Raw genomic sequence first — 25954 nt, forward strand, 5'->3', positions numbered from 1 at the left:
TGACTGGCAGAGTAGAGGGACAGCCAGGAAAAGGCCATGTAGGATTTGACAGCCACTGAAACTGGGTATCCATTTCCAGTCCATGGCAACCAGCAGCAGTACCGTGGTGATATGCATTGGTGGTCAGAAACAGGAACTGTCACACGCATCACAGAAACACATGCACAGGCATAAAATCAGAGGGTGAAGACTGCCCCAAAGCTCTGAAGCCATTGGCAGAAAGTACAACCCTCACTGAGATGAAACAAGTAATTGTCTTTGCACAGTTATCCAATCACAAAGTGGCTTCTAAAATGAACTGTTCTTGCAAAATACAATATATGAATTTCAACACTCTCACCATGAACAACTTGTATTCTCTCTCAGCATATTAGTTCACACACACACACATGCACACATACATACAACATACATATACTCACACAAACATGCACACACAACATACACACTCACATATACTCATACACATATTCATACTCAGGCCTACATGCATACACACATTTACATCACATACACTCACACATACATATACATACATGCATGCATAACACACACTTGCACACATATAATACACACACACAAACACATATGCTCGCTCATGCATGCACACTTGTACAGTGGAAAGAGTAATATGGCATCAAGCAGGTTTTGTAAAGAAACCAAGATGTCCTTCAATGAGAATACTGCTCCGTGCTAAGAAGTTAGTTCTCAAGCCCAGAAATGATATTGGAGACCGCTTATATGCATACTGCTGAATTGAGACAATCAGGAAAAGTCATAACCCAGTGGATGAATAGCGGAAACACCCCAGTACTACTTAGAAGCCACAAAAGGCCACGACACATGTATGTATATTAACAAATGAGAGAAATCCCTACAGATGGCTCTCATTTAGTGAGCACTGTGCATTTAAAGTTCCTCTGCTGCTTCTGGGCTTAATAGCTCATGTCATCTGCATTCTGCATACTATCACTTAGGAGTCAGAGCTCCAGGTGCTGCATAGTCTTGCCAGGGTTTGGTGTTGTTAGCCATTCTAATAGGCAAGAAGTGGCATTTCATTTAACACGCCATTCTCCAGAGACATAGATGGCCAGCCTCTCACTAGCCATCTGTTTGTCTTCTTCCATAAAGTGCCCACTGAATCCTTAGAGCACATTCTAGGCTGTTGGCCTGGTTAGTGTTGATTTTTAAGAGTTCTCTGTATATTTCGGCCACACTCTTCCCAGGTACGCCTTTGCAGGTATGTCTTCTCATCTTTGGATTGTCCTGTCATCGTTTTCCCCTTTTCCATTATTTTATAACAGCTCTATTCAATGTCATGTCAAACTAATTTGCTTCCTAAGTTAATGGAAAATGACTCTTCAAAAAAGTTACTACATGTATAATGTCTAGTTTCACAGAAAAACTGTAAAGCTATAGGACTGTTCACCTCCATCCCTGGTATAGAGGAGGTAAGACTAGTCTGTAGCAGCTACTAGTTTGTGGCAGTGATACAGTGAACAGGGTCATTCAGAAGAGGACAAAGAGAAAGACTAGACATCATGGACAAGCCCAAATTCAGGCTCTCTGTCTTGTTCATGGACCACACAGCATTCCTGTGTCTCCCTGCCTTGTTGTGGGCTGTGTTTCCATGTATGTGACAGTACACACACTCAGCCATGTTCTCAACCATTTACACCTGACAATATTTACAAATTTACAGGTTCTCATGTAATGGGACAGAGTAACAAATGAATGAGCACCTAAAGCTCACATTAACCGTATAAGCATTTGATTAAGTATACTGGAATTATTGAGAACTAGAAATGTCTGGTTCCAAAACTCAAAAAGAAGGGATAAGGAAAATGTGGTGTGTGTATACATGATGGAGTTTTACTTAGTTATGATGACAAATGAAATTCTGTATGTTGCAAGAAACCATTTTCTTGCATCAGAAATCAATATAGTTAAAAGAAACAAGTCAGACTAAGAAAAACCACTACCACCAAGTTAGACAGATACCTAAATTCATACATGTGCACAGGACATGAAAGTGGATGCAGGACTACCTAGGGAAACTCACAGGAGGAATAGGAGGGCTCAACAAATTCAAAATCCACCACAGCCTTGGACAGAAACAGTGTAATGAAACCCACGGCTACATTCAGTGAAGAACACACCAAGAAAACATTTACATAGAAAAAAAGAATAAGGGCCAGCAAGATGGCTCAGCAGCTAACAGTGTTTGCTGCCAGTGATACAATCTGGGTGCCAACCCTAGGACTCACATGGTAGAAAGCAAAAAGCAGATTTCTACAAGCCATTATCTGATTGATGCAAGCACAATGTGGTGTACACACACACACACACACACACACACACACACACACACACACACACACACACACACACTATATTGATTTGTAGAAAGAGGCAGATATGGCTATAGGCTTACTCTCCTAGAAGTTCAGGCTAGGTTGCTGTCTCTAAGGACAGGGGCTTCTCTGCACCCCCTATGACCCCTCTAACGATCACAGGCCAATTAGCATAACTGTGTGATGAGGCAGCCTCTATGTAATATACCAACACAGATCAAGCACCAATTTTTCTTGTCCAGAAGAAACATAAAAGTCACTGAGTAGGTGAGATATTACTTTCAAAGATTTAAATGAAAAACAAACACAAAAACCTTTGCAGGCTACTTAATAGAGATTCTGAGTTTTTACTTCTTCCTAAATCTACCTTTTTGAAATTGTTTAGCTTAAGGATAATTTAAAAGTCTCATCCTAAGGGATAATGTGAATTTATCAAATTAAAATCCAAGAGCAATCCTACTCCAGGTAGGAGTAGTTCCATGTTTAATCATAAACTCTAAAAAGACAGGTGTTATTATAAGCAGAGTGAACTAACTTCTATCCATCCTTGACCTCTGTAATTTGAAAGGTTTGGGTCATGATGAGATTGGTATGATTATCACTAGCTATTCTCAGCCATTGTCACTGGTAGGCATCTTCACAGAGCATTCTAGATTAAGGAAAGATACCAGACATTCCTCACAGGTATGGGAAGGAAAAGGCATTCAGTTAGAGAGATTAGGATTTGAGGTTCTAGAAAAGTCCCAACCTGTAAGCTCAGGAGATGCCTCAGTAGGTAAAGCACCTGTATCACAAGCATAAGGACCCGAGTTCGGGTCCCAGCGGCCTTGTGAAAGCTATGTGTAGTACTCATACACCCTAACTCCAGTAACAGAGAGAGAGAGAGAGAGAGAGAGAGAGAGAGAGAGAGAGAGCGGGGAGAGAGAGCGGGGAGAGAGAGAGAGAGAGAGAGCGGAGGCTCATTGACCAGCATCCTAGTTAGACTGATAAGCTCCCAGTACAGTGAGAGACCTTATCACAAAAAACTAAAGTGGAGAGCCACCAAAGACACCAGATGTCAAACACAGTCTCCCCATGCATACTACACATATACATGCATGTGCACCTACATGCACACCCAAGAACACATCAATATAGCATGCACATGCACGCACGTACACATGCACACACAGATTATGCACCTGTATTCAGAACAGCAGCTACCACTCATACAGGAAAGCCATCATTCTAAACTACAAAGATTCAAGGGCATCTGCAGTCCTGGTGTTATCATGATCAAATATGTGCTAAGGGCTGGCTACATACTAGAGACAAAGCAAGGACTGTACTGATGAATATAACCTGTGTGCTCTTAATATCTAGAAAATGAACTACCTAGCTCAGTGCTCTACAGTTTTCCCTTGTCACACACATAATGTCACAGTCTAATAGCACTATGTGCACACACTCAGCAACAGATGTGGCTGAAAGTTTCATCAAACTCTGTCCTCACATTCTGTTTTCTAATTCATTCAGGCACGTTACCGCTCACTGACACCCACTAAGTTAACTTCTTCACACACTAACAGGTTACACACTCCCCAGTAGGAATACTTTGGTCCATCAAGCTGGGCCATTTCTTTCTCTTTTCTCCAAACAACGCAGTACTAGCTAGTCAGACATGTATACAAGATACTTTCCCCTAGAAACAAAAAACGATTATGTGGCTTTTTCTCATGTTAAGATGATCCATTAGATACCCATTTGCACTAAGGGAATATAACCAAACATAATAAGATCTCATGGAAATGGTAGTGATTTCTTTTGTTTCTTTTGGGAGGAAGAGAAAAGCCAGATGTGGTACCATTCACTTCCAAACCAGAACACACACCCAGCAATTCAGAGAATGCTTGGCACCTCTACTGGTCCAGTGGGGCATCTACCCACTGCCATCTGTCACTGAAACGGCCCTGATGGAGACCAGTGTCTCACTTTATCCACCTCTGGAACACAGCTTCATCAATGCTGATCCCAGACATTTGGAATTGGACATAAAAACTTTAATTCTGACCCCCCACTTACCTTCACCAATCTATGTACAGATTAATGAACCCATTAAAAGCAAAGAGAAGACTATAAGAAAAATATTTACCTAATCTAAGAAGCAGACCCATCCAATTTGTGTTCACAGTGCAGTCATCCAAATGTGATAAGTTCTCATTACAAACCACTTTTATCTCTGTGTTAGGGCAGCTTTAACCGGAATTCCATTTGGAAAAGCAAACTTGCTCAAAATGCTATTCATATTTTAATGAAGTTTCCTTTCATTTAAAATAGGCTGCAGCTCAGAAATGGAGAAGACAGCCTGAAATTATTCCAGGTTAGTAAAACTTTATAGTTTTAAGCCCTTTAGTCCTTAAATACTGGTTTCACTAGCACAGACCTCAAACTTTTTCTATGTCTTTCTTTGGCTTCAAGAGCTTTGGTTTTATAATCTCCCACACAAAATAAATTCACAGTAGAGAGGAGAAACATGAAGTATTTATTTTTCTTAGTCGTGACTCCCCAAAGAGAACCTTAGAGTCCCTGATTGAAATGACTGTTGCTCCAATCTTAAGTTCTCAATTCTTCCTGGCTTAAATGAACCTTCAGCCTTCCAATAATCCAAACATGTGGGGGAGTATGTGTGTCAGCCTGGTCTGTGTACTTCTCTAAGATCCCCTGCAGAAAACAACTGCTGATCTTTTCCCTACCCCATTCTACCAAGCATTTGGGCAGAGGGAAAAGAAAGGGGGACTGGAAAGGAAGAGAGGGGAGGGAGAATGAGAAGACATGAGAGGGCAAAGGGGAAGATGAAACAGACAACGCTCTTCTAATCAGAGCCATACTCAACATACACACACCACTGGGTTATCTTCATTCCAGATGCCTTGTGTTAACTGTCCACAAGATGACCAAAGTGTAAGATAGGTCATCTGCAGAGCCGTGTGGCTCTTAGCACACCAGGACCGACTCTTCCCCACTTTTCAGCTGTGGCCGTCCCTACCCCTGCCTCTGCCTTCACACTTTCCTCCCAAATTCTGGCCCTAACAACACTAGAGAAACTTGTCAAATGCAGATTCCCAGCCCACACCTCCCTACCGAGCTCCAGAGAAGGCTCTATCATTTCTAACTGAAGCAGAGTCAGGCTTTGGCTTTCTGCCCATGTGCCAGGCAGTAACCACCAGCACTTCTGCCAGAAAGGCTACACATGCACCCAGGCAGCCATTCTGATAAAGCAGGAAGGGCTTTGAAAGATAAGATTTGAAGCGAGCTACTGGAAGCTAATTTGGAAAATGCAAAACTAAATTCCGGGAAGATGAAGAAAGAGGCAGACAGGGAGAATGGGGTTCATTAAATAATTAAATAAATATGTTTGTGTAGACTCAACTATTCAAGCAGAGAAGTGTAAAAGCTAAAATAAAATAAGATGGGTTGTCCCTCAGCACAGACTGGGTTATCCACAGACCCCAGACCTTCGCATCACCCTGGGGTTTGGATTTAATGATCATCTAGTACATGGCATGGGCCCAGGACTACACGGGCATACTTTAGTCTCTTTAAAATGAGAGCTGGGAATGACAAAAGCTAGAAAACAAAAAGCCCTCTCACAACAGACAGACACAGAAGGCAACATCCCACCAGATGAGCAAATAATTACCTTTCAGACCCCCTCCTGCTGTTTAATTTTCATTTTACCAGCTACAGAATAAAATGAAACTTCATCACTGAATTAAACAATTTTAAAAGCATAGGATTATGTACATCTATCCTATTACATATCAAGAAGCAGGGGCTGTGGTTAGGATGTTAGGCCAAGAATTTATGCATCAGCTTTGTCAGCTGGACAGTGAATTCCTCTGAGGCACACTTTCTACTCTTCCTCTCTTCCTTTCTTCTCATTCTTCTCATTGTGTAGCACTGTGTGCCACCAGAGCACGTCATAAATAATTAAAAGGTAAAATGAAGTGTGTTAGACCTGAGCCAGCAAGGGCCAATTCTTAGGCACAATTCCAGAGGTTAACTTCAACCAGGTAAGAATGCACCCAAATGCTCTCTCAAACTCTCTGCTGAAACAGTTTTATCGCCAAAGTATAAAATACACCATCAGGATGTGGAGTGTAACTGAGCACCCCACAGGGCTGAGTACGTCAGTGACAGAAGCCAGCCTGAAAGCATGGCATGATCCTGCTCATCCCCATGGTCCCTGACCCTCTAAAGTCCAAATCACATTTTGAACATTTTTTAAAAATCATTTCTTATGAAATCTCACCATGGATACATGAACAAGCCACCTGAAATCACCCCAAACTGTCCTAACATTCATGTTTCCTTGGGAGACTGGTTTAAATTACATTTTTATTAAGCCATAAATGAATTTAATTTCATTTCTTAAGTAAAAATCTCTGACAACAGGGAATGAGGCCTCAGGGTATACTCAAGTTTCAATTTATCCAACTGGAAAACTGGGATTTTTTTAGACAGCCAAATAGGCAGATAGATGATCCACTGGTGGTGGTTTCTTCTATTATGTAGTGAGAACAAAACATCCCAACACATGACAAGAGAACTCAATTAATTAGGAGCATTTAATGCATACAAGACTTACACAGACTTGGAATTACACATGGAGACTCAGCCTGTATGATTATGACTGCTTAATGCTAACAGTCCCAATTCCTTGTCACCATGAGATAAATAAAAAGTTTCTATAGGCATGCCATGTTTGGTTAAACACGCATGCATGCACAAACAAACAAACAAACACACACACACACACACACACACACACAGCTCTGCGATATTATTCCTATTCCATAAGGTGAGAATACAAAATGAGATTGAAAGAAGGAAATCTAAACTAAAACATGAAAGAAAACTAAGACCCTGTGCAGTGTTAAAATATTGATTAACAATGAAGTCCCAGGAGACAGAACAAAAGACAAACTCAACAGCAGCAACAAGAGAAAGGCCAGAACACAAGACAGGGTTCAGCTTTGCAGGAATACAATATGTTGGATTGTTCGGTGGCATTTGTATTGTCTCCTGATGGCTTCAGACATTTGTATTCTTCATTAAATATACACAGCAGAATTATTTAAACAACAGTATATTTGCAAAAGAAAAATATTCTTAAAAATGCATACTGGAAAGTCAAGTTTGAGAATGCCATAGAATTTTAGAATAAAAAAAGTTAAGCGGTGGTCTCCTCCTATCTCTAGGCAGCAAGCGCTCTGTGGCATAATGCAGAGAAATGTCCAGTCTAAAATACAGTGAGTCTAATACTGTCAGGTTGATGGAGAAGACTCCTTCGAGAAAGGAAGGGTTAATTCACATGGAAGGAAGGCACAGTATACAACAGCTCTTAAACTGGGCTTTACAGTCTAGACAGTCGGACACAATCTCAAACTGCCCTTCCTTATGGCTACTGATCTGACAGACATTCTTGAAAACACAGGTTACTGGTAAGATCTTTTATGGAAACATTTTTATTCTAATACTGTTGTTTAAATTTTTTTCTGCTGTTGCAAAGCTGTTTATTTTGATCATAATACCTCCCCCCAGATTTGGCTACTGACAAGTATTTGAGGACAAATGTGAACAGAACAAAGGCTTATTTCTCCAGCAATAACATGCAGCAATTCCATAATCTCAAACAGACTTATTCCCCCTTCCAAATTACCTTTCTTGGATTTGGCTCCGATCTTCAGTTTGGACGGCCATGCAATCTGTGTGTTTGTCTCTTCCATGATCTGAGTCAGCAATTAAGAGAAAAAATATTGACTCAATTAAGAACTTGTATTTACAGATAAGATTTTTCACACGTTAAAAAAATCTTATTTTCATGTTTCTAGCTTTGTGTTGATACAACAAAATGATCTCAGCTTAAAACAATGCAAACTTTTTTTAAGCTTGAGAGAGAAAAGGAGATGTGTTTTTCTAAGCCCCTAATCTATTGAAAGTATCCAAGTCTGTGTTGCTCTCTCTCTGATTCCAGAATTTTAACAGAAACAAGACCTAAAAGTACAAGGACAAGTAATTAACTCAGACTGTTGCCAGGATTATCAGAGATACTTGAACTGAAGAAAATTCACCCAAGACCGTCATCATACACCAGACATGATTCTTGCAATAGAAAATTATGGTGTAAGTCATATTAAATGAAGATTTCCCCCCATCCCCCACAAAATGAAACGTCTCACTCTGGGCACATTTGTATTTCATTAAAAGTGATGAAATGCTTCTAAACACAGGATCCCTTTATAAAACTGTATTTCCCAGGATCCTTCACGTGGGCCAAGACAGTGTTTACACTACAGTTCTTCCCACCCATACATGCAGACAATACCAGCAGGACGAATGGAACAAGGAGGTTAGCACATAGTGAGAGCAGACAGACAGCATGGTTTGGAAGAAGGGCAGGCAATGACTAGACCAGCAGGGAAATGGAGAAGACAACAGCACAGATGAAATGGACAGCAAATCCAAAAGGAATCAAGAGTTTCCAAGACAAAATGTTCCTCCTTCCTTCTCCTCAATTCCACAGGCACAGGATTGCTCACTTTGTAACAAGAAGAGAAAACACACCCAATTCAAGAACAAAATGTCAGTCAGTCATTACTCAAGATAGGCTTTTTTTTTTTTTTTTTTTTTTTTTTTTTTTTTTGAGAAAGGAACTCTCTGTGTAGACCAGGCTAGCCTCAGATCTGTTTGATTCTGTCTCTCTGCTTCCCAGGTGTTCCAGGCCTTATTTTTGTAATACAGACTTAGAGTTAATTAAATAAATCAATAGTGAAAACACCTGAATGCATTAGGAGCACAATTAACAGAAATATGTCCTCCTTGGGCCTGTGTACTAGACATGACACTAAATGGTTAACACACATCATCCATCACCAAGTCTCCTTCATCTCAGCATCCACCAGCTTGCAACAGATGTGTAAGGCTGGCAATCTAACCATGTATTCTGCCTATCCATTGTCAGGGATCTTAGGAGCTGGGCCAATATTTAAAGATCAAAGAATCTGGCACAGCAATTTGAATCTCTGATTATCTGGAAAAGTTGGTGGATTCAGAAGAAAGAATCCATGGCAGTGCTTGGCTGGCACAGAGAAAAGTTGCCTACTGTGGACTGAGTCAGTGAACCCTCGGCTTCTCTAGAGCCCCACTGTGGTCCTGATGCTGAGGTCAAACGTCACTTGTATGTTGCCGCTGATTCGTTTGTAGTGCTCACTGGTCTCTTGGCCCAGTGTCTACACTGCCGTTTTTCTTGGAAAATATTTCTATTTTCCAACAAAACAAAAAGTGAGCCTCCACTGCCTGTTCTGGGTCAGCATACTAATCTGACCCAGGAGATAGGTGAGCCTCTTGCCCTCACATGCTAAGACCTGGTCCTTGCTCATCTCTGCTAATTAAGTTGTCATCAGCATTAGCTTGGTTAGTTAACTCTATGTTGTTGTTAATTTTGTTTTTTGTTTTATGTATTTTATATTTTTTGGAGTTATTTGATGTTTTAGAATAGGGTCTCTATGCTGACCTCAAATATGTAGTCTTCCTGCCTCAGCCTCCCAAGTGCTGTGGTTACAGAATATAAAAACAAAGCCCAGCTCTACAGGACTATTAAAAAAATAAAATTAAAAAGGGAGAGTATCCCAGTGGTTCAGAGAACCTGCTGCCCTTGCAGAGAACCTCAATTCTGTTCCCAGTGCCACATGGTGGCTCCCAACCATTTGTAAACTCTGTAGGTGATGCACACACATGGTACCCATGCGTACACACAGCAGAAAGACTGTTGAGATTACAATACAATATCATTTCCCCCTCCCTTTCATCCCTCCAAACTCTCCCCTGTATCTTCCCTTGTTCTCTTTCAAATTCTTCACCTCTTTTTCATTGTTGTTATATCATATATTCATATATATTATATATTCACAACAAATCTTTTCCAAAAATGAATAAGTAAAAACTACCAACCTCTTCAATTGCTTCTACTTAGCTGCCCAGCAGATGCCCTTTCCTACTTCACCATGGTCTCTCTTCTAAACTGTTCAAGTCCAGGCTCCCTCTCACACTCAGCCTTCAGCCATCACTTGCTCAAGTGACCATTCTCCCCATCTTTACACAACCCCAGCTAGAATCAGCCCTACTCCTTGCTATACTCGAATTCTTTCTTATCCTCACATCAAGAAAATATCCTCTTACCTTCTGCATATACTAGCTCAGTTTCAAAAATGAAAGTTGTACTTACTGCTCTGCACACAGCAAGCAGCACAGCTATGCTTGGATGGATGACTTTAATAATGCCCTTATCTAGTTATCCACCTGGAGTCAGGTACTGGCTCAGCTAATTTCCAGCTGTGTCGTGTGGAGCAAACTATGCAACCACTCTCAGTCCTATTTCATTTCCCATCTCTGTAAAATTATTTGTAGTATTTGCTGCTGGGGTGGTGACAAGGACTTGAGGAAAAAGATGAAATCCTGACCCAGGAAATGTTTACTGATCCTGAGAGCTAGCAGAAAACAAATCAGCTAGCAGAAATGATACCTTGAATAGGAGGAGGGTGGGGAGCTCAAAATGGCACATGGAAGAACATCTTTCAACACAGGTGAGAGGCTTTGTGTCTAAGCCTGTGCCACCAGGAAGGAGGCAGATCTCCTGCAATCTGCATTGAGAGATAAGCCCCAAACATACTTAAAAACACAGACCAAGACCATGAGGCTCCTGGGACTGGCTGTCACTTGCTACTGATAGTTGACAACCAGGTAAGAAACCAAGCAGGACTTGCAAGTAGCTACTTATTCCACTTCTGGCGAGTCAGAAGCTTCCCCTAAGAGCTTATCAGTTAAGCTGATAACTCAAGCCAGTCTCTTCAGGGATGGTGGAGCAGGCTCTAGAGGTATATATCAGCAGAGCTGGGAGCAGGCAAGCTGGGTGAGGAGGGTGGAGGAGGCTGAAGGGGTCCTTAAGCATGATTCACAGAAGTACCACAGCAATGGCACTGACACCAGCACACCATGCATTCAAAGGACACTCACGCAGCAAGCTATGCAAAAAGGTGTCCCAAGTGTACCCAAGAGGGGACTGGAGTCAGGAAGATGATGGGAACAAAAGGCACTATAAAACCCCCAGGGAAGAAAATGGCCATCTCCAACTCAGGAGGAAAGAGAATACATCTGAAGTGACGTCCAGAAAAATGATTCTAGGCTTGGTTTTGTTTTTTGTTTCTGTAACTTTTGCTGCTCTAGTTTCTACGGGCCACACAACCAAAGCCCAAAGAACAAACTGCTGACTCCAGGTCACCTTCTATAAACATAAAAGGAACATTTTTTTTTTTAATTACGGGAATAGCAAAAAAGAATCTGTGGCTTTACAGTGGGTGGAGATGCCAACTTCTTCTCAGGAAGGTCTCATGTGTTTCCCAAAGTCACTTAGTTATTACAAACTTGACCAGGAAGTCACTTCCCAGAAACCTGCTGTGAGCCTTGGTTCACATGTAAGTCAATACCCTGTCCAAAATGTTGTTTCCATCCAAAGACTAATTGGATTAAGTGGCTAATTCTGACCATCTCTCTCCCAGAAGGATGATGGAGTCCTTTGCTGGGTGAAAACTGATCTCGAAATTGGGAAACAGCCTAAAACACCTCTTGCTTCCTTATGGAAATAAAACTATAAATACCATTGTGCCAGCTAAGCTACAGAATGCAGAAGTATGTCAATCCACAAAACCTTAAAGTAGAAAAAGACTTGAAGAAAAAAAAAGAGAAAGAAAAAAAAAAAACAAACAAAAAACAAACCTGAAAGTGAGTTCAAGATTGTGTGTGTGTGTGTGTGTGTGTGTGTGCGCGCATGCATATCTATGGAGGTCAGAGGTCAACATCAGATGCTGTCTTCTATGAATCCACACCGTTTATTCTTCATTTAAATATTTTGTGTGCATAGGTGGTGGAGGTAGCACACCCATCACAGTGAGTGTCTGGAGATCAGATGACAACTTTCAGGAGTTGGTTTGCTCCTTCCATCAAGGGCATCCTGGGATTGAACTCAGGTCTTTAGACTTGGTGGCAAGCACCTCTGCCAGCTGAGCCATCTTGCTGGCCCTCCACCTTGTTTTTTAAGACAGAGTTTCTCATCACACTTATTACTCACCCATTTATGAAGAATTTCTGGCCAATGGGGTCCAAGGATTCTATTCGACAGGCCCCGCCCCCAGCTTTCTATGTGAGTGCTGGGGATCGAAACTCAGGTCCTTACTCTTGTGTGGTAGGCACGTTACCAACTGAGCTGCCTCCCTAGTGCCTCGATCTAGGTTCTTAAAATACTAGCATTGTTTATTTCCATCTTCCTAAAACTCAGACTTAAAAGAATAAACATCACATTGTGAATAATATTCTGTGACTATTAAAACGTGCCTTAAATTATCTTTTTGAGACAAAGTTTCACTTCTTAGCCCAGGCTGGCTTCAAATTCTTGATTCTCCTGCCTCAGCCCTTCAAAGTGCTGGGTTCCTGGGATTACAGGTATGCAATATCACAGCCAGTGCAGCTTGAAGTATTCAAAGACTCATTCTAACTTAATTCAACTCCCTTATACCATGTAGGAATCTGTGTTATGACAACAAAAGAGATTTCAAAGAGTCCATCTACAGCAGTCATAATCGATCCATTCCTGGTGGGCCACCATTACCAGATGGCTGTAGATGTGGCCTGACACATTCATAGGCAATGTCCTCTAAATCACAATATAATCATCTGAATTAATAACTAAGTTTCTGTTAATTAGATTTACTGTGTTCATCACTTATAGAATACAAATAATTGGGCCACAACAAGCATTATACTATTATCTGATTTAGTGGACAACAAATACTCTTATGAATAATAATTTTGCTACAGAATATCAGTTTTCACTATATGAAGTAATTAAATTATGGAAAGGGCATGCAATGAACACACAAAACTATTAACTTTAACTTCCTAGTTCATATGTATACTTTTTTAAACTTTTTTATTGAGAATTTCATACATACACACATAACCCTCCAAATCTTCCTCTATGTCCTTATCACTTCCTCCCTCCCAAGTTTATGTGTTCTCTTAGTGCTGCCTGTGTGTGTATGTGGGACCACCTATGGGAGCCTGGGCAGCCTTTCAGGCACCACATTCCTGAAGACAACCAAGCCAGGAGTAGGAAATACATAAGTTTCGCCAGCATCAACACTGTGATTTTGCCTGGCATGATCATGGACAGATCATGTGCCTGCAGACCCAGCTGCTATGAGTTCATGAGGACAATGGCCCTGTCATGTCCAGAAAATAGTTTCAGGGCAGACATCCACTCGTCTTTCTGTCTCCTCTTCTGCAATGATTGCTGAGCCTTGCGGGAGGGGTTATGTGATATAGATGTTCCACTTAGAGCTGTACGCTCTACTGTCCCTTGTTCTTTCCAGGCTTAAGCAAGTTAGGTCTTTGTATCAATCACTAATGGATGCAAAAAAAAAAAAAAAAGTGAAAGTAAAAAGGTTCTCTGATGCAAGATGCCCTTAAGAACTTAGTGGGGCAGCTTATTACTACATCCATCTAACAGAACAAGGAACAAGAGAGTCAAGTTCCTCCCTAAGCCTATGACCTAGCCAGCCATGGGTTTGATCCCAGTTAACAGACATGGAGTGCAGATAAAAAACACATGCTCCTGTTTAAATCTTTATAAACAAAGAGTAATGTTCCAACCCCCGCCCCCAAGACTAGTGTCTTGTTTTTTTTTTTTTTTCTATACTACAAGAATCCTTAATAAATAGGAAATTACATGTTTCTGTTTTGGCTGTAGTTTATATGGGGGCGAGGAGAGCTTTAGGCAGGAAGCAGTGGTAAAGTTTATGCTGAAATTTTTTTTAACTGTTTGGAAATTTCTATCAATTCTTTTTTTTTTTAATTTCATGGATTTATAACAAACTGTTTATGCAATTTTACCACCCTAAAATAAACTACTAAAGTTAGAACAAAACAAGCAAGTACAATCTTATCAAGTACTACAAGTATCTGATTAAGAAAAACAAAAAAAAAAAATCCCAGCTAAAGTCTGCAATGTTCATAACAGATTTCATCCATCTCCTACAAATTTCCAATGCATATTCCACAAGGGAAGAGGTGTCATAAAACTCCACATTTTGCAGGTTTGCAGCAATTACAGGATAATATGTGACAGGTGAAGGGGTCCCACTCCAAACCAAGAACAGTCAGTCTACCAACATGTTTATTTCACCAAAGTCTCCCACCCAGGTGAAGTTATAAGTCTACAGAAGATTAATCAGGACCTGAGATCAAGTCAAGGCTAGTTAAGTTTATGCTGACTTTACTTGAAATATGTATTCTCGGGCCAGGAAGAGAGCACTGGACTCCCTAACTGGAAGCTTCTACTCTAATCCATTGAACACTCACCCAATAGCTACCAGTTGGGTACCACCTACAGTCTGCTTCTTGGAAAGACCAGCATGCCTGTGCTTTGTGGCCATGTATCACCAGAGAAGCAGTCTATCCTCATGGCGTAGACTGCATCCTTGGTTGTTACATGTAGAAAGTGATTGGAAGTTAGTTTCACTCATGTCCTTCCATGAAGAAAGCCAAGTGAGAGAAGATAAGAACATAGTAAACTCCCACAAGAGGGCCATCTGGAAGATAACGATGTTTATTTTGCTGGGACCTTAGAGGGTCCCATTGGTTTCACTTTAAACCAGGAAATTCATTTTGTTTCTTCATGGTCACCACTGTCTCTCACATTCATAGTTTCCATACACCCTTCTTGATTCTGCTTCATATAATAACCTTATAAATGTATGTGATATTTGAAACCTCTCTGCAGTTGAGGAAATCAGAATCCATTGTTTATGTGGCAGAGTATGAGGTCAAGTTTGGCCACAATCAAGATCATGAGGTTCTTCCTGCCTGGCTTGAAGTCTGGAAAAGGAGGAAGGTACCACATACCAGGAGGTCATGCAGAAAGCCCAAACTCTGAGATTCCCCAATACCAGCACTGAAGTAACTAAGGGTCAATGGACTATTCCTCAACACTCACTTAGTGAAGAAAGCCAGAGATGACCCCAGGATAATCCTCACACCACAAAACATCCCAACCCCTAGTTCCAAACACAACCCACATGCAAAGAGTGAGAAGAACCAGGTTGTCATGGTGATCGGGTGACCAAATTGGCATTAAGTAGCCAGAGCTATAGTTGTCACACTTTGAATAAAGGGCAGGACAAATCTACACAGAATGTCAATAGGCAGTCCTTGTGGTACAGAGATCTGATACACATTGGTTTTGTTATCACAGCTTATTAAACAAAGTCAATCCCCAACATGTTCCTAGCAGCATGGCTATGAACTGAGCTTTGATCACTACATAAATAAAAATAAAATAAAAAATGTACAGAAACAGTGACCAGTCATGAAACTTCTTTCCAAGTCTGACATAATTATACACAAAGCGCCTATCTGTTCATCAGCTCCATGCATAAAGAAAAGCTGGTCATCCTTCAGTAGCTATGAAAAAAATGGGTGCTGTGCCAGGATCCTTGTAGACACCCAAACCCAAGGATGTTCAAGACTCTGATATAAAAATGCACATTATTTGTGTAGAACCTAGACATACTTGGATTCCACATTAAGTCATCTGTTGCAGTACACTGAATTAAAATGTTATAATACATCACATTGTATTATACCTAACAGTGTAAATATTCTATTGTTTAAGAAATGATGACAAATAAGGAGGTTTCCTCCTGTTTGGAACAGATAGAATTTTTTAAAGTATCTTTCAGTTCAAAGCTGGTTGAATACACAGATCCAGAAGATCTAGCATGGCTGCGATGAGTCCCAGTTTCCCAGCTTTAAAATGCAGTGTTGTTTTACAGGCAATGGACATCTGAAGGGCAAACTGGCTGCCCCATGACAGCACAGCACAGATGATGGAGGCCGGACCAATCAGATGACAGTGAACAAAGGCAAGCGCTGAGTGTGGACTGTCAAGGGGCTCCCTGTGGACAGCCAGAGGAACTTATGGGAGACTTATTTATCAACATGAACACGGACCTAGGTGAAGCAGAGGCAACAAGCAAGACATTTCACATCACAGAAGCTTTGCCGGGGCTGGGACTGGTGAGATGGCTCAGTGGTTAAGAACACTGGACCTTTGCAGCGGACCTGGGTTCAGTTCCCAGCACCCTTGTGGTGGCTCACAACTGTGTGTAATGTTAGTTCCTGGAATTCAATACCCTCGGACAATGTACACACATGATGCCCAGACATAGCTACAGGCAAAAAACAAACAAACAAACAAACAAACATACACATGAAATAAATGGAACTGTTATAAGAGGAAATTTTTAAATATAAAATGGGATTCTGTTTGCTGTTTTTAATGATGCTATGGAGAGGCTCTGAAATTTAAGTTGTACAGAACTACAGCACATACCACATGCCATTTGACAGACTTTTATATATTTCCCTAGGAATACTGTTCATAGCCTTCATTTCTGCTATCGTGCACAGAAGTTTTTAATTAAATTAAACCCCCCCCAGATCCTCCTCTACAAACACCAGCAGTGATGAATTATGAGAGGCTTCAGCAAGCTTCACTAAATATGAATCCTCAGAGAATAAAGCCAAATCATTCTACTAATTAAGGCTTATACGCTGAATTTCCAAAACTAACTATAAACTATAATGCTGTATGCCCATCTCATTCAGCCAGTTCCTGGAGGAACTTTAAGCATGGCAAGCACTGCCCTATACACTAAATTTTAGAACTTTCATTTAGTAGCACTAACAATTACCTACATAGTTATATGTATCATTAAGAAAACTAGTGTCACATTTTCAGAGATGTGATTTAGTTGTTAGTATAGAAGCAAGCTCATGACCATGCTAAAGTGTTTTTCTTAGTACACAATGTTAACTACTCCCTCAACAAGATGTGAGTTTTTACAAATTTTATTCATTTATTTTTAAATTTATAAAATTGCAAAATGAAGTTTATTAACCCTTCACATAATCACCCAGATATCAACTTGTCTTAGAGCCCTCCTGTTGGTGGGGTGTTAAGTGAACTCATGGTATGTTCCAACTTGAGTTTCTGGACTCTTCTTCAGTCTGACCTGTAAGCATACTGAACACAGCATACCTACCCATCTTAGAGGAGAAAAAAAAAGCCCTTTCATGACTCCTAGGTACTGTAATCAGCCCGACACAAGTGGTGTGACTGAATAAGAGGGGCAACTGAGCTCGGGAAACAGTAGCATCAATAAAGCTGAGTTTTCCCAACTAGGAGACTTCCTATTTGTCTTCATCTGCACTGAGGTCTTCTATGAAATGCACTTTCCATAAAATAGAAATGATGTAAGGAAGCTCATTGAGACCACTGAATTTCAAGACTCTTTTCATCTATAGAAAACATAAAGGTCACATTCAAAACACCAAATTCATCTGGGGTGGGGGGGAGAAAAACTGAATGAAAAGTGTAAATTCTATGCTAACTTCTTAAGCTCATTCAGTGATGCTCAAAGGTCACAGGAGAGGACTCACTAGACAGAAAGAGGAGGGGGGAGAGAGAGAAAGCGCGCAAGTTGAAAAAGTCCTTATTATCTAAGTCTGTGCACCAGGCCCCACACACCAGGGGTATCAAAGTTCCTGCAGTGAGGTGAGACCTCCTTCTCTTCCAGACTAAAAAGACTGAGGGAATCTTCCAGAAGAATTTCTTTTTACAAGAAGGGTGCCACTGAAGGTGACCTCACAGAAGTGAGTGACAGTGAATGGAGAGGGAGTTAGGAGAAAGAGAAGGACAGGAGAGAAGAACATGTGGGACCAGGGAGATTGAGTCGGGGGACAACTAGATGAGAACAAGAAAAGGGATACCATAATAGAGGGAGCCATTATAGGTTTGAAGAAAAAACTGACTCTAGAGAAATGTCCAGAGACCTACAAGGATGACCCCAACTAACAATCTGCCCTTCCTTGATAATGAGATTGATAACCAACTTATTTGCCATCCTAGAGACTTCATCTAGTAGTTGATGGAAACAGAGACAGACACCCACAGCTAAACACTGAGCTGAATCCTGGAATCCAGTTGCAGAGAGGGAGGAGTGATAAGAAAAGGGGTCAAGACCAGGCTACAGAAACCCACAGAGACAGCTGACCTGAACAAGGGGGAGCTCATGAACCCCAGACAGATAGCTGGGAAATGGCATTGTACCTACTCAGGCCCCCTGAACATGGGTCTCAGAAGGGACCTCTGACGGTGGAATCAGGATGTATCCCTGGTACATGAAAGGACTTCGGAAACACATTCCCCATGGAGGGACACTCCCTTAGCAAAGAGGCAGGAGGGAGGGCCTAGGCCCTACCCCAAATGACTTGACAGATTTTGATGATCCCTCGTGGAAGGCATCACCCTCCCTCTGGAGTGCGTGGGGGAATAGGACCAGAGGGGTGGTCAGGGAGCATGGGAGAGAGGGAGGGAGAGGGAACTGGGATCAATATGTAAAATAAGAAAAAAAATAATGAACAAAAACTACAACTTAGGGAGAGTATTTACAAAACCCACCACTGATAAAGAATTCTTATGAATAACTAAGCAAACTAATGGAGAAATACTGAACCAATACTTCACAAAAGAAACTAAGAATGGCCACTGAATACGCAAAAGGGGAAAATTCAGTGCAATGACTTGGGTACTAGAAGAATGAAAAGGAGTCACAAATCAGAGACTACAGCATGTCCACTAGAATGGCTAACACTAAAAAGACTGACACTATCAAGTGCTGGCAATGATCTTAAACAGCTGTAACATCTCCTGCCGGTCCAAATCCAAATTTATCCATCCACTTCAGGGAGCAATTTGACATTTTCTGGCAAAATAAAATATGCTTACTCTTCATTCAGTCTAGGAACCACAAGATCCCATTGGAAAGAAATAAAAACCCATGTCCACACAAAAGCCTGTCTAGGGGTGTAGGTCTTAACAACAATAAACTGAAAGCAACTCAACTGCCCATCATCTGGGTGAGGTATTTTCAAGAATTATACTTTTAGGGCTGGCAAGATGGCTCAGCAAGTAAAGGTGCTTGCCAGTAATTCTAACAACAGTTAGATCCCTAGAACTCAGACAATAGAAAAGCAGAAGCAACTCTGGAAAGTTGCACATGCCATAGCACAAGTACCCACGTGTATACATGCACACTGAATGAAAAAAACACACACACACACAGAGGCAAATCAATCTTTAGTCAAATGAGCAGCACTACAAAAGTTTTTTGTTTTTTTTTTTAATATGGGTGTCAGGTACACAGGCTAGCCCTGAACTTGCTGTGTATCTATCTGAGGATGACCTTGAAATCCCAATCCTCCTGTCTGCACCTCCCAAGGACGAAGGTGACACTTCAATATCACTGCACTATTCCTAAAACTCTAAGTTTCATCAGATTTGAAATCAGTATAAATTCAATAATGCATAATCCAATTTTAAGTGTATTTTAAAGTACTCAGTTACCTTCCAATGACTTCAGTTATTTTCCACTATGTAAGAAATTATGTAACATAAACTTGTGCCATATGATCTTTGCTGAATGAGCTGTGCCAGCAACTGAGTAAAACCTGAACACAGAATATGTAGGTAATGCTATACCTTTGTTTTAATTATTGAACTCAAACGCTGTGGGGATAATAACAACTAACTTAACAGACTCCAGAAAATGGAAAGCAGATGGAAATCCTCACATTGGCATGAACCATGCAACCCTGGACTTGTACTTCAGATCATGCCTAGGATACTCCTGGCTATAGTCAGCTCTGGGGCTTTGACAGTGACCAACTTGACCAAGGTTCTCTGTCACGCCTCCCTCTGTGCTCCTGAAGTGTGGGGGTGGGTGTGGGAGGGGGCACTAAGGGACACCTGGCCTCTTTAAATGTCATTTCTAATACCTGGGTAGAAAGCACATAGAATGGGCCTCTGAATCCAGTGAAGGGGCAGAAGCTAGGACAGGCATAAGAGAGCATGAGAAGCTCAGAACATGAACAGCATCTGATCCCTTAAGTGTCTTTAATCCCAGCACTCGGGAGGCAAAGACAGGCGGATCTCTGTGAGATCAAGGCCACCCTGGTCTAGAGACAGGTTCCAAAGCTACAGAGAAACCCTGTCTCGAAAAACAAAGCAAAACAAAAACCAAACAAATAAGTCATGCACTCTAAAAATTCATTGCCAGCACCAGGTTATGACCAATATATGAGCTCCTTCCCTTGCCAGAAGCAGAAAATGAAACCATTAAAACCAAATACCTGGGAACCCATGACTGACTCCCTAGCATGGTAACAAAAAAAGGAAAAAAAAAAAAAAAAAAAAAAACCGTCAGCAACTTTATATTTAGAAAGACGTACGGAACACCACAGGTTAGAAAGGTGATTTTTGATGCTGACAGTACCTCCCATTACCTGGTGGACAACATTACCCAGCATCACTGTGAAGACCTGACAGCAATTATTTAAGTAAGGAGAAATCTATTTTGCTTCATGGTTTTCTGTCTATCATGGAAGGAAAGGCACAGTGAACATCCCAGTTATGATATTGCAAGTCACTGCCAGTGCTCGGCTGTCCACACTATGGGAGTCCAGGAAGCAGGGAGTTGCATGGGAAGCAGGGCTGCATACAAGCATCCAGAAGAGGCCCCTGTGACTTGCTTCAACCAAGCAAGACCCATTCTCCAGGTTTCAGATCCTTCCCAAACAGTACCACCAGCTGGAGACTACGAGTCACAGTCACGTGGTAAGCCTTTAGGGACAGGTCAGGTTGAAAGTATAAAGGTGGAGGACCCTGCCTTTCCTCAGCTGTGAAGAAGATCCATGAGCAGGTGGGGGTACTATGCAGATGAATGGGGGGCATCAAGGTGGCAAAGGGTTCCTGTGCTATTGGACTCTGAGCAACATTAACGAACTAGAAGTAGAGTTAATCCACTGAGGATGATGGAACCCTGATTTCTCACCTTCCAGGAAGAGGGTCAGCTAAAAGCAACACTACAGAATGAGGTTAGGACTCTATTACCAGAATGTACTCCTCTTTAAATTAAATTTAAAGGAGCATTTTTACATGCGATCCTAGCCAGAACAGGGAAAAGAAAATGACTGAGACACTTGACAACACAATGCCACATGTGGCCCAAGGCTTCAGCAAGTAACACCAGAGACTCACAGCACTTTACAGGATGGCTTCCAGACCCTATGACCACAGCCCTGCTGGAAATGACGGCAGCTGAGGTGGGCTGTCGAGAACAATGCAATTGCATCACATGTGCTGGTGAACACTAATAAACCCAGCATTCAGGAGGCCAAAGCAAGAGGATCCCATGAGTTCAAGCTCAGCCTTAGCTAAAGAGTGAGTTCAGAGCCAAGCTATCTACACTGTGTGACCTGCCTCCAACTCAAAGTGAAAAGCATTTAAAATAAGAATTCATCAATAAGCAAGACTGGGAATAGGTTGAAAGCAAGTAAGCACAGGGGAATGTCTACGGTACATCTGAGAAGCAGCCAATGGCCCATCTTGACAATAATACCTGGTTAGGATGAGAGTCACTAAAATAGACATGGTTACAGTGAGGCTTATAACACTATGCCGATCATACAGCCAATCTCAGACAGGTCTTTGCCTCTCATTGCACCCATTGAGTCAGTCATCATGGTGGACATTCATAACCCCAGCATGGGGAAAGTCAATACAGTGACTTTAAGGCCAACCTAGGCTACACAGTGAATTCAAGGCTAGCTTGAACTACCTAACAAGAACCTGTGTCAAAAAAAAAAAAATAAGTAAAGTGAAATAAAAATGCTCAAATATATGTTCAACCAATGTTTGATGTTATGGGTCACAATGGAGATACCATTGAGATGGTGTGCAATTTACTAAAGTTCAGAAGGAGTGTCAGCGGAGTTTAGAGGGGCTGTTTGTTTTCACTCTTTCACTGGCTGTGAAAACATGAAATGACAGACCTGCTTTCTCGGATCAAAGAGCTAAAGGGTTAAAATTCCTGAAAGCCAAAACTAACAAAAACCTCCAATCTTCTCACGAAGTCAGAAGTCTGCACTGGCTACACACATTATATGCTGAGACAAAGCAAAATGAGGTCCTTGTGTGAAAGGATGTGCAGAACTCTGATTCCAGTAAGACCCACAGCTGTGTCATCTACAGAAGAAGACCAGACCAGCCGTTTTCCATATTCAGTTCGATTTCCCACTTCATATATTCTTAAAGGACAAAGCCACACTGTCATGGGGACCAAGGTATCTTCAGAATAAAGCGCAGAGCCAGATGCCTGCCAAGGAGATGGGACTGTCTGAGCTCAGTCTCTGAGTGGGTGTGATTTATTGAATATTTATTCCATCAGCAGGGCACAGTTTCAGAAAGAACTGAAAACAAACAGGATCCACTAAGATGATGTCACAGCCCTGGAATTTTGGAGAAAACTCCACGAATCCCCAAACTATTTCTGGCTACTTGGCCAAACTCAGGGCAGTGTTTGTCTCTGCCCAGCTCAGGGAAAATGCATTCATCCTCTTAAGAAATTCGGCAGCTCTGTCAGCAGCATCACCCATCAATCTTGATTCACGTCAACTAAATCTTCTGCACATGTTGTAGAAAGCTGGCTTTTAAATGCCATATTCCTGTTTGCTTTAAAAAATAAAATCCACAGTTAGTCCAAAGTGACTCTGCACAAATCTGTTTTCTTGAATGATTCTACTTTCAAAGCTAAAACTCTAATTTTGCCATGTCGAAAATATTCCAGTGTAACAGTCCTGAGGAAACCCTGCTCAGTACCATGTGTGCACATGCTGAATTAGAAATAACAACAAAGAAATTCAAGGAAAGAGTTCACTGTGCACTGTTCTAGGCAAGGAACTTCTGCCATCATCGTCATCACCACCACCACCACCACTGTCACCACCATCACCACCTGAGTAGCATGTGTTTAAGAAATCAGAAATAAGTACAAGCAACAGTCCACCCATCAGTAACAATTTTATGCATTCTTCTCCCTCCAAATCTCAAGCCAAAAATGCTTAACAAAGCAGCACTTTGAGGCCCCTTCCAATCTTATTGACATTTTATACCAGTACAAAATTTCTTCTAAAATTTATTCTAAGACAGACTAACATGCAGTTTTTAACTTGGCCCTTCTAGTCAGATAATGCTTAAAATTCCAAGCCAAAAATAAAATTAATAAACATTCTCTGAATACCTACAATGGGCACATTAAAATTCACCACGAAGGTGACTAGGTGCAGGTAACCCTTCTGTTACCATCATGGTCACACGTACATGTACGGTATGAGAACATGAACTTCCGGGATCTGCTACAATATCATACACAAAGCAAAACCTAGGGATCCACTTTACAAAGCCCCAGTTACCCAGCCCAAGATAACACTAGGAATCTGTGAGTTAAACACTCACTGAGATGCTACACAGGGCCTGAAGACTCAAAAGGAGCCATGATCAAGTATCACCTTGAAGTTTTATTGCCGTGTATTTGGAAGACTGGCACTTCACTGCTCACAGGAGAGTGGTGTCTTGTCTAGCCTCTTCACTTACACAGGTGAGATGCTGAAGAAATCAAGGTGGCATCCCCATGCAGCTAATGAACAAGCTTCCTGTTACTCATTAACTGCATCTCGCATCCCCCTTCCTCTTCTGAACTACCAAATATGAATTTTAAACATGCATTCCATCATAATTACTGAACTTTGGGGTGGCCATATGGCGCTTCCTTTCATCTTAATGCAATGGGCTCTACTGAGCAATTACCATGAACTTTCGACATCTTAATCCTGTTATTTCAAAGAAAAATCTTTTTTGTATGTTTGTGTTACATATTTGTGAGAGGGTGCTGTCTGTGCCACAGTACCAATGTGGTAGTCAGAAGACAATTTGTAAGAGTTAGTTCTCTCCATCTACTGCGTGGGTCTAAGTGATCAAACACAAGTTAGAGGGCTTGGAGGCAGTTGTCTTTACCTACTAAGCCATCTCATTGGGCAGGAAAAGTCATTTTTATCCTAGTCATGCCTATCTTTGGCAAACCCAACACAAGATTTCAAAGTAGATAGAAAGTTGTGGCCCTGAGATACTGGAAACTACAGTCACCACTTACTCTGGGGTACAACCTCTTCTACTTTCATCAGTGTGTGTGTGTGTGTGTGTGTGTGTGTGTGTGTGTGTGTGTGTGTATGTGTGTGTGTGTGTGTAAAAGAGAGAGAGACAGAGATAGAGGGAGACAGAGAGCGCAAGAGAAAGAGAGAACATGCAAGAGAGACAGGCAGAAACAGAAACAGAGACAGACAGACACAAAGACAGAGACTGGAGTCTTCAAACTATAGGCTGTGTGGATCAACAGCTCAGCATAAGCCCTGAGGATTATAAAATGCACAGATGAAACAAAAGCTTCAAACAGTCTCAGAAGGAAAATTAAAAGAGAAATAAGGAAGCCAAGAACAGAACTGGAATGTGGAATTTCATAGCCCACGGCTGGGATGGTTACTATCAGACGCTGCAAATCTGATTTCTGCCTCCCTAGAATAGAGATAATCCCATATGGACACAGCGTGCATGCTGGCAAGTTACCAGTGGGCCACATAAGTGGGATGGAAGGAAGGACAAAGGCTGTAAGCAATCTACCCATGGCTCCCCATATGAGGACAATGACCTCCACCCACAACCCCAGTGTGTGCTGGTTCTTTTCTGCTCAGCCTCTCAATATAGACAGATGGTCTATTGCCAAGCAGAGGCAAGAGAACCAGTCTTGCTCTTCCAATGCAGAGAAAGCCAAAGTCTCCCTTAGAGTAGAGCCTGGATTCATTCCAACTCCAAGACAAATGGGCAATTAAGGTCACAACACTTATAGTATGACCACAGTCATTCCAGCCTGGAAAATGCTCAAGGCGGGCATTTCTCATGGCCTATGAAAGCAATCTGTAAGCTGCGGTAAGGTGAGGTAGGGCTCACACTTTGACCTTTAGAAACTGGCATACTTCAACACTGTCCAAGCCCTGTCACTGACATTTTTTATGGCTTGTACAATTTTAGGAACTGGTGCGGTTTCACCTCTTCCTGCTGGAGCATCTCTTGGCTTGCTTATTTATTTTTAACAAGCAGAGGTCCAGGTTAATTTTAAAAGCAAAAGGCATGTGAGGAAGTAGAGTTTTGCTGAAAAGGCACTCTAACCAGGCAGAAGCATGGGTATGGTGTGTTATTATGAAATAAACAGAACAGTTTAGGAAAGTGCAGCTTTTCCAATAAAGCTTGTTCTGGGGTAGTAATGCAAATAGATTGAGGTTCAGGGTCCTACTAGGCCCACTGCAGGCTTTAACAGCTGGACAAACTAATGGTTCATTGCTAATCAGTGGGACAAGGCAGGGATGTACTATTCGGTGCACGTGGGAATATGGACTCCATCACTGCTACGCCCTCTGGAATCTCTTTCCCACATCTTCTCACTAAGTTAACAAGCCAGAACCTGGTGCCAGTAATTCCCAGTAATCCATCCACAAGG

At 41.6% G+C, this 25954-nt stretch overlaps 1 protein-coding gene across 3 annotated transcripts in view; it reads right to left on the bottom strand.

Annotated features, from left to right (window-relative positions):
- The window catches only part of Bicc1 (BicC family RNA binding protein 1), a 201392-nt gene that overhangs the window by 77114 nt on the left and 98324 nt on the right, over positions 1 to 25954 (bottom strand). For all 3 annotated transcript variants that reach the window (XM_051186877.1, XM_051186878.1, XM_051186879.1), the window contains exon 3: positions 8056 to 8125. In XM_051186877.1, the coding sequence (XP_051042834.1) occupies positions 8056 to 8125 (70 nt within the window). The remainder of the gene's footprint in view (positions 1 to 8055; positions 8126 to 25954) is intronic.

Source organism: Phodopus roborovskii, unplaced genomic scaffold (assembly GCF_943737965.1).
Source record: "Phodopus roborovskii unplaced genomic scaffold, PHOROB, whole genome shotgun sequence".
NCBI lineage: Eukaryota > Metazoa > Chordata > Mammalia > Rodentia > Cricetidae > Phodopus > Phodopus roborovskii.